Genomic DNA, 10,272 nt, shown 5'->3' with positions numbered 1-10,272 from the left:
TCTCTCATTTTCTAATTTCTGGCCAAAAATTATGTCTGCACAATTTGTCATGTTTCATTTCGTTATTATCACGAATAAAACAATCAACTCCAAGTACAGCTACACATTTTTACTAATTTTTGAAGAGATCAATTTTCACTTCTTCAACTTTTGGACACTACTGTAAATATATATATATATATATATATATATATATATATATATATATATATATATATATATATATATATATATATATATATAATTGAATTGCCATTAAAACCAAAAAAAATTTTCTTTCTTTCTTTAAACCAAACATAATTTAATTTAATTTAATTTAATTTAATTTAATTTAATTTAATTTAATTTCTGGATAAAATATGTTCTGTTCTTGACATGTTTCAGGAGAGTCACCCATATACCGTTAACCAGGGCTAGTAAATCGCTTGTTAAACATTTTCCCAGCGCTCAAACCATATCTGTCTTTACACTTATGGTTCTTTCTGTTCTGAACTTTTTCTTGGCTATATAAATGATAGAGTTATGCAAAGCAGTTCTCCCCCTGTGGTTGATATATGTTCATGTTGTAAATAATAAACATATATTGATTTATAACTTTCATTATTGTCATTTTGTTATTTTTTACTTTTTATTTGAATGCTTAACAGATCCGTTGTTCACTTTCTTAAAAAATGTATGTTGATTAAAAACATGATTGTTACGTAGGCCTATGTCTACCCAATAATGTTTGATAATGATTTATTACTTAAAAAAAAGCTTAATATAATTTAGAAATTGAGGGTTAGGAGTGCAAATATGTACTTATGAAACCTGAAAGTTAATCATTTAATATATTTAAAAATATGATAAAGGAAATAAAATGTTTCAACAATTTTATCTAATTTCAGTTCAGTGTAGAAATATATTTAACATGCTAAATAAGTAATACAGTAGGTCTTCTGCTCAAAAACTTTATTAAAACATTATTGTTATTTAATTATTGAAACAGTTTAGGTTCGTTTCTTTGTCATAATCTTAAAATCCTCACTAGATGGTAACCGTGAGTCATACATAAACTCCCTGGGCGTGTCTAACGCTGGAACGGCGTGAGACTCAGCCAATAAGGAACCAGCTTTAGAGGCGGGACGAATTCTGATTGGTCATTGGCGTTCTTATATAAAAACCCAGGAGCGGAAATTGAAAGGCGCCATTTGCTAGTTGGACGGCGCGGGGAAGCTCGAGCATAAGGAGCTGAATAACAATAAAACGGGGGCGAAAACGCAGGATTCCGCGACGCAAAACAATCGCGATCCACCCGAATGGAGGCAGCCATCAACCCGTCTCTTGACAGGTAGTATTGGCGTGCCTTCGGAGCCTATAAACTAATCCTATGCGGGTCTTTAATCACAAAGGACGAGGAAAAGGGGAGGAAGCGCTTGTTTACCAGTTCATTTTCTTTCTTGTGTCTCATAGTGGATGTTAAAACGGCGTTTTAAACGAGTTCCAGCCTTTATAATAATAGCATGCAGCGAGCATCACTGTGTTGTGGGTCTGTACTGCATCATTTCCCTCCGCCATCTTCAGCATTTAAAGGGCCACACTCACTGAAACACACATAATGTAAGTGCAGTGGAATGAATGAATGAATGAATGGATCATGTTTGAGCTGTTATTGTGTGTTTGTAGGGAGAGCTGTGCTGGTTTAGCATGAATGCAGTGAACACTTGTTTACAAACAGAGAATAGGCGGGAGAGACTGAATGGCATTTACTGTATATAACGTTAGTGTCTTTCAGTACAGTATTTATGTTGTTCTATACAGTTGATTTTGTCCTGATGCTAATGCACCACCATTTCCCGCATGAGATGAATTGTTTATTGAATTAATGTGTCTGTAATTATTTCATATATCTTCTTAATGGCCCTCTCCACTGCACGAGTTTTTATGGCTTGTAAACGATTTGTTGAAATTGATACTGGAAGCAGTCATTAGAAATGGTTTAAAATGATAAATGTTTGACATTTTATCCAGTAAAAATGTATTCATGAAGGTTGTGTGTGTATGTGTGTGTATTAGTGCTGTCAAATTGTAATCGCATCTAACAAAATTGTGATATTAAATTTAAATATATTTATATAAATATAAATTGCATTATGATTTCTACAAAAATATGAATTTCAAAATTGATAAATAATAGTAATAAATGTTTCTTGAGCAGCAAATTATCACAATAGAATGATTTCTGAAGGATACACACATACATGCATGACATTTAATGTGTAAAATATAATAGTAAACTCTAAATATAATAAACACTATTTTACCCAGTATCACCATTTCAAAAAAAAAAAAAAAAAAAATATTACAGTACAGGTCAAAAGTTTGGAAACATTACGTTTTTTTATATTTTTGAAAGAAGTCTCTAATGCTTATCAAGGCTGTGTTTATTTGATCAAAAATACAGAAAAAAACAGTAATATTGTGAAATATTATTACAACTTAAAATAATAGTTTTCTATTTGAATATACTTTAAAAAATAATTTATTCCTGTGATGTAAAGCTGAATTGTCAGCATCATTACTCCAGTCTTCAGTGTCACATGTGACATCCAGTCTATCACATGATCCTTTAGAAATCATTCTAATATTCTGATTTATTATGAGTGTTGGAAACAGTTCTGCTGCCTAATATATTTGATGAATAAACGGTTAAAAAGAACTGCATTTATTCAAAATAAAAAAAAATATTTTCTAATAATATAAATCTTCTTTACTATCACTTTTTATCAATTTAACACATCCTTGCTGAATAAAAGTATTGATTTATTTAAAAAAAAAAAAAAAAAAAAAATTACTGACCAGTAGTGTATATTGCTGTTACAAAAGATTTCTATTTTTAAAACATTTGCTTCTTTTTTTTTATTTGTATTTGTATTTTTTTACTTTTTATTCATCAAAGTATCCTAAAAAAGTATCACAGGTTATGAAAAAATATTAAGCAGCAGAACTGTTTCCAACTTTTATAATGAATCATCATATTAGAATGATTTCTAAAGGATCATGTGATAGACTGGAGTAATGATCCTGAAAATTCAGCTTTGCATCACAGAAATAAATGATACTTTAAAGTATAATAAATTGAAAACCAGTTATTTTAAATTGTAATAATATATCACAATATTACATTTTTTTTTTAATGTATTTTTGATCAAATAAATGCAGGCTTGATGAGCAGAAGAAACTTCTTTCAAAAACATTAAAAATAGTAATGTTTCCAAATGTTTGACCTGTACTGTATATATAAATGTGTGTGTATATATATATATGTATATGTATGTATATGTATAAATGCATCATGATTTCTAAAAAAATATGAAGCAGCACAACGGTTTTTAAAATTGATAAATAATAGTAATAAATGTTTCTTGAGCAGCAAATTATCACAATAGAATGATTTCTGAAGGATACACACATACATGCATGACATTTAATGTTGCAATGTAAAATATAATAGTAAACTCTAAATATAGTAAACCCTATTTTACTCAGTATCACCATTTCCAAAAATCAAACAAATATATATATATATATATATATATATATATATATATATATATATATATATATATATATATATAAACATATACTGTACATATACATATTTACAAACTTTCATGGTAGATGTGATTAATCAAGTTTAATCGATTTGACAGCACTAATATACAGTATACATATGTGTTTGTGTGTGCATTCATGTTTTCTATGTGTGTATATATATATATATACACACACACACACACACACTTATTCTATATTTAAAAACTTATGTTACATGCGATTAATCAATTTCACAGCACTAATATATATACATATGTTTATATATGTGCGTGTGTCTATTTTTTTTATATGTAATGTATATTATGTAATGGGGAATTGTTATATTAGATATAGTTTGCACTAAACAATGCAGTGTTCAATATGCAATATAATATTGTATATTTAATTGCATTATTTATTTCATATAAATACATTAGGGGTGTAACGATATCCTCATGTCACGGTTCGATACACATCACGAAACTGAACTCACGATACGATACTATTGCGATACTCCAGTCCAAGACTTATGATAAAAGGTTAACAAAAAAATTACTGTTGATTAAAATGCTACATTTGATATTACATTAGGTGTGTAAATGAATAGTCTTAGACTTGGTGCTGAAACCCAAAGCACAGGACAATAGAGACACCAGAATAACAATATTCATGATTCTGAAGCTGAAAATACAGAGTTATTTTAGATGAATATGCTTGATCTCTTTCACAGACTAGATATATTTATAATGTTGGACACTTTTACTGGTAACATAAGACCATTTAGCATTATCAGGACCCACAAATATTCCCCCATTGCATTATTATACATTATATTCAACATTATATAGTAGTTTTATGTAATACTGACACTAAAACTCTGAAAACGTAAAACATTTTCTCTCACAGTAATTTTCATTTTGGGTGAACTATCCACGATACATATTGTTGCATTTTTGTATAGCGATATATTGTGACACGATATATTGTTACACCCCTAAAATATATATATATATATATATATATATGTCCTTCTCCTTCAGACCCAAGGTTAAATGCTGCATGATCTCTGGTGTTTGTGTGTCAGCAGTTCTGTGGGAGTGAGTCTGTCTGTCATGAGTGCGATGGAGCAGAGTTCGGGAAAGCGTATCCGTAAACCGTCTCTGCTGTACGAGGGCTTCGAGAGCCCGTCTCTGCCCCACGCGCCTCCACCCGGTCCTCCTCCACCCCAACAGCCCTCGGTGAACGAGCCGGGCCGACTGGGACGCACCACCAACCAGCTGCAGTTCCTACACAAGGTCCTGGTCAAAGCGTTGTGGAACAGCCCTCGGTGAACGAGCCGGGCCGACTGGGACGCACCACCAACCAGCTGCAGTTCCTACACAAGGTCCTGGTCAAAGCGTTGTGGCGCCATCATTTCGCGTGGCCTTTCCATGAACCCGTGGACGCAGTCCGACTCAGCTTACCTGTGAGTGAACAATCACTTTCTGAGACCAAATCACACAAAAAATGTGAATTCTGTCATTATTGCAAACTCATCTCTTCCGTGAGCACTTAAAGCACATTTACTCACCCTCAATTCATCCTTGGTGTATATGACATTCTTCTTTCAGACACATATAAATAGAGTTATATTAAAAATGTCCTGCTCTTCCAAGCTTTATAATGGCAGTGAATTGCTGTTTCTGTTTTGAAGTCCATAAAAGTGCATCTATCCATCATAAAAGTGCGTCTATCCATGATAAGTGCATCTATCCATCATAAAAGTGCATCTATCCATCATAAAAGTGCATCTATCCATGATAAGTGCATCTATCCATCATAAAAGTGCATCTATCCATGATAAAAGTGCATCTATCCATGATAAAAGTGCATCTATCCATCATAAAAGTGCATCTATCCATCATAAGTACATCTATCCATGATAAAAGTGCATCTGTCCATGATAAAAGTGCATCTGTCCATGATAAAAGTGCATCTGTCCATGATAAAAGTGCATCTATCCATGATAAAAGTGCATCTATCATCATAAAAGTGCATCTGTCCATCATAAAAGTGCATCTGTCCATCATAAAAGTGCATCTATCCATCATAAAAGTGCATCTATCCATGATAAAAGTGCATCTATCATCATAAAAGTGCATCTATCCATGATAAAAGTGCATCTATCCATGATAAAAGTGCATCTATCCATGATAAAAGTGCATCTATCCATGATAAAAGTGCATCTATCCATCATAAAAGCGCATCTATCATCATAAAATTGCATCTGTCCATCATAAAAGTGCATCTGTCCATTATAAAAGTGCATCCGTCCATCATAAAAGTGCATTTATCATCATAAAAGTGCATCTATCCATGATAAAAGTGCATCTATCATCATAAAATTGCATCTATCCATGATAAAAGTGCATCTGTCCATGATAAAAGTGCATCCGTCCATCATAAAAGTGCATCTGTCCATCATAAAAGTGCATCTGTCCATCATAAAAGTGCATCTATCATCATAAAATTGCATTTATCCATCATAAAAGCGCATCTATTCATGATAAAAGTGCATCTCTCCATCATATAAGCGCATCTATCCATCATAAAAGCGCATTTGTCATCATAAAAGTGCATCTGTCCATCATAAAAGTGCATCTAACATCATAAGTGCATTTATCCATCATAAAATTGCATCTGTCCATCATAAAAGTGCATCTGTCCATTATAAAAGTGCATCCGTCCATCATAAAAGTGCATTTATCATCATAAAAGTGCATCTATCCATGATAAAAGTGCATCTATCATCATAAAATTGCATCTATCCATGATAAAAGTGCATCTGTCCATGATAAAAGTGCATCCGTCCATCATAAAAGTGCATCTGTCCATCATAAAAGTGCATCTGTCCATCATAAAAGTGCATCTATCATCATAAAATTGCATTTATCCATCATAAAAGCGCATCTATTCATGATAAAAGTGCATCTCTCCATCATATAAGCGCATCTATCCATCATAAAAGCGCATTTGTCATCATAAAAGTGCATCTGTCCATCATAAAAGTGCATCTAACATCATAAGTGCATTTATCCATCATAAAAAGTGCATCTATCCATGATAAAAGTGCATCTATCATCATTAAAAGTGCATCCATCCATCATAAGTGCATTTATCCATCATAAAAGTGCATTTATCCATCATAAAAAGTGTATCTATTCATAAAAGTGCGTCCATCCATCATAAAAGTGCATTTATCCATCATAAAAGTGCATTTATCCATCATAAAAAGTGCATCTATCCATGATAAAAGTGCATCTATCATCATTAAAAGTGCATCCATCCATCATAAGTGCATTTATCCATCATAAAAGTGCATTTATCCATCATAAAAAGTGTATCTATTCATAAAAGTGCGTCCATCCATCATAAGTGCATCCATCCATCATAAAAGTGCATTTATCCATCATAAAAAGTGCATCTATTCATGATAAAAGTGCATCTATCCATCATAAAAGTACATCTATCATCATAAAAGTGCATCTGTCCATCATAAAAGCGCATCTGTCCATCATAAGTGCATCTATCCATCATAAAAGCGCATCTGTCCATCATAAGTCAATCTATCATCATAAAAGCGCATCTGTCCATCATAAGTGCATCTATCCATCATAAAATTGCATCTGTCCATCATAAAAGTGCATCTATCCATCATAAAAGCGCATCTATTCATGATAAAAGTGCATCTCTCCATCATATAAGTGCATCTTTCATCATAAAAGCGCATCTGTCCATCATAAGTGCATCTATCCATCATAAAATTGCATCTGTCCATCATAAAAGTGCATTTATCCATCATAAAAGCGCATCTATTCATGATAAAAGTGCATCTCTCCATCATATAAGTGCATCTATCATCATAAAAGCTCATCATAAAAGTGCATCTATCATCATAAAAGTGCTAAATTCTATCATTATTTATTCACTCTCGTGTTGTTCTAAAACCATGTGCTTGGCATTTTATTGATGTCTGTCAATCAGAAATCTTCAAAAGTTATTTCAAATTCAATATTACGGTTTTATCGTACTTTTGATTAAATAATAAATGCCGCCTGGGTGAGCATAAGAGACTTTATATATACAGTCAAACCTAAAATTATTCAGACCTTCAACATTTCTCACATTATCACAGTTTGTTCGCTATAGTTTAGAAAATGGTAATAAAATATGAGCAGAACTCAGTTGATATTTGACTGGTTTTGTCCGTCCTTCTGTTAGACTGTCTCACACATGAATTATGTTGAATATCTGTCAGCTGTTAAATTTAACTACACAATTAGATAATACCAGTTTAGCTCAACCAATCACCAAGCAATGCTTCATTGTGTTCAGTCTGTGTGTGAAAAGAGCTTTAGCAATTAAAGACAAAACACTTCAGCAAAACATGGTCTGAATAATTTTTGGTCCCAAATTTTTATAAATTTTACTGGTATAAAGAATATTTGGGTATAATATGTCAGTCTACTTTATTTTGCTCTCCTCACTTATATAAATGATCTATAGTGTCCTGCACACACTTGTAAAAAAAATGATATCTGGTGTCTGAATAATGTTTGGTTTGACCGTATGTTGTTGTAAGGTGTATTCAATCACTTTCAGACTGTTGTGACAGCTCATATTACCCAGTAGTCTGACAGCATGTCTACAAGCGTTGATCTTCCCCATATTCATATGCACAGATGATATGATCTCCAGTGATGCTTGTTCTGCTTTCAGGACTACCATAAGATCATTAAACAGCCGATGGACATGGGCTCAATCAAGAGACGGCTGGAGAATAACTACTATCGCAGCGCCGGCGAGTGTCTGCAGGACTTCAATACCATGTTCACCAACTGCTACATTTACAATAAGGTGTGTGTGTGTGTGTGTGTGTGTGTGTGTGTGTGTGTGTGTGTGTGTGTGTGTGTGTGTGTGTGTGTGTGTGTGTGTGTGTGTGTGTGTGTGTGTGTGTGTGTGTGTGTGTGTGTGCAACGGACACATTAGTAGGGTTGGGAATCGAAAATCAATTCCAATTCAGGAATCAAATACTTGTTATAAGATTGAAATTTCGATTTCTTTGTGAGCATTTCAATATGACTTTAAACCAATCAGAAGCTGTTGTCTGTGCTGCACGTGTATCAGTATACTGGATCCGTGCAGCTCTTAAAGGGACAGCGCTAATATTCCTGCCGTCTCTATAATAACACTAATCAAACAACAAAAGACTAAGAGTAAATTCACTCGTTCTTGACTGAATAACTCTCTTGTAACTATATTTGTAATGTATATTACAAATGGATAATGTAATATAATGTGAGTTAATGGATAAAGTCCAGTATTATTTTACATTTGATTATAGTTTCTGTACCTGAAAATCTTACAACACTTTATTTCAGCTAGTTGTTCTTCTATAGTGTTTTTAAACCACAGGCAAACGTTCCTTGTGTAAATGTTCTTTAACTTGTTGATTTTTGTTCATGATATTCAGCTGCAATTAAATTTTTTGCAATTAGATTAAATGTAAATATCTAAAAGTTTTTTTTTTTTTCTTATTGGAATTGAAATTATGAATCGATAAGCAGAATTGGAATCGAAATCGTTAAAATTCAAACGATACCCAAAGCTAGTCGTTAGGCATTACCTAAAGGCTAATTTCTCTATTATTAAGCACATAAAACGTGCGCCATTTCATATTTGAAATAAGAGTTTGATGTGCTTTCTAGACGTACTAGAATGATTTACTGCATTAAATTGATCAAAAGTGACAAATTTATAATGTTTCCAATGATTCTATTTTAAATATATGCTTTTCTTTTGAACTTTCTATTGATCAAAGAATCCAGATTTTTTTTTTTTTTATTGCTGTTTCCACTAAAATCTTAAGCAGCACAACTGTGTTCAACACTGATAATATTCATAAATGTTTCTTGAGCATCAAATCCTCATATTAGAGTGATTTCTAAAGGATCATGTGACACTGAAGACTGGAGTAATGATGCTGAAAATTCAGCTTTGATCACAGGATATAAATTACACTTTACTAGATATTCACATAGAAAACAGCTGATTTACATTGTAATAATATTTCATAATTTTACTGTTTTTACTGTATTTTTAATCAAATAAATGCAGCCTTGGTGTTTTTTCAAAAACATCCTTCCAACCCCAAACAATTGAACGGTTTGATGTACTAAAGGGAAATTAATCGCAACATATTTGCATTCTCTCTGAAAAATCTTTGCGTTCGTTCACAAAACTTTTGTGTTCTTTGCAAGCGAGAGCAAAGTTTCTCGGGGGACGTTTGCCATAGAACGCAAAAGCATTTCCATTTCACATTTTTCTCCGTACTATTCATACCTGCATGGTTCTCAGCCCACAGATGACATAGTGCTGATGGCACAGTCTCTGGAGAAGGTCTTCTTACAGAAGGTTGCCCAAATGCCCCCGGATGAGGTCGAGTTTCTCCCTCCTACTCCAAAAGGTAGAGGAGCTAAAACCATTAAAGGTCGCAGAGGCAGAGGTGAGTTGCCCAGTCATGTAATCTGTAGTGCCACATTTATAGCTTATTCTTGCCAAGAACAGCCCGTTTACATGTTAAAGTCCCCCTGTGGTCAAAACCAGCTTTATATGTCTATAGCCGCGTTTCCATTACCCTTCAAATTGAAATTGCGA

At 33.0% G+C, this 10,272-nt stretch overlaps 1 protein-coding gene across 1 annotated transcript in view; it reads left to right on the top strand.

Moving 5' to 3' along the window:
* Positions 1-1,192: 1,192 nt before the first annotated feature.
* brd2b (bromodomain containing 2b) overlaps positions 1,193-10,272 on the top strand; it is a gene marked incomplete at its 3' end in the record, with an annotated part of 13,235 nt that continues 4,155 nt past the window's right edge. The window contains exons 1-5 of the mRNA XM_084386047.1: positions 1,193-1,330; positions 4,664-4,871; positions 4,961-5,041; positions 8,335-8,472; positions 9,973-10,241. Of these exons, the coding sequence (XP_084242173.1) occupies positions 1,299-1,330; positions 4,664-4,871; positions 4,961-5,041; positions 8,335-8,472; positions 9,973-10,241 (728 nt within the window). The 5' untranslated portion in view covers positions 1,193-1,298. The remainder of the gene's footprint in view (positions 1,331-4,663; positions 4,872-4,960; positions 5,042-8,334; positions 8,473-9,972; positions 10,242-10,272) is intronic.

This window comes from Rutilus rutilus (genome assembly GCF_951802725.1).
Source record: "Rutilus rutilus genome assembly, chromosome: 17".
Classification (NCBI taxonomy): Eukaryota; Metazoa; Chordata; class Actinopteri; order Cypriniformes; family Leuciscidae; genus Rutilus; species Rutilus rutilus.
Note: the sequence above shows the minus strand (reverse complement) of the source record. Positions and strands in the feature narration are given on the sequence as shown.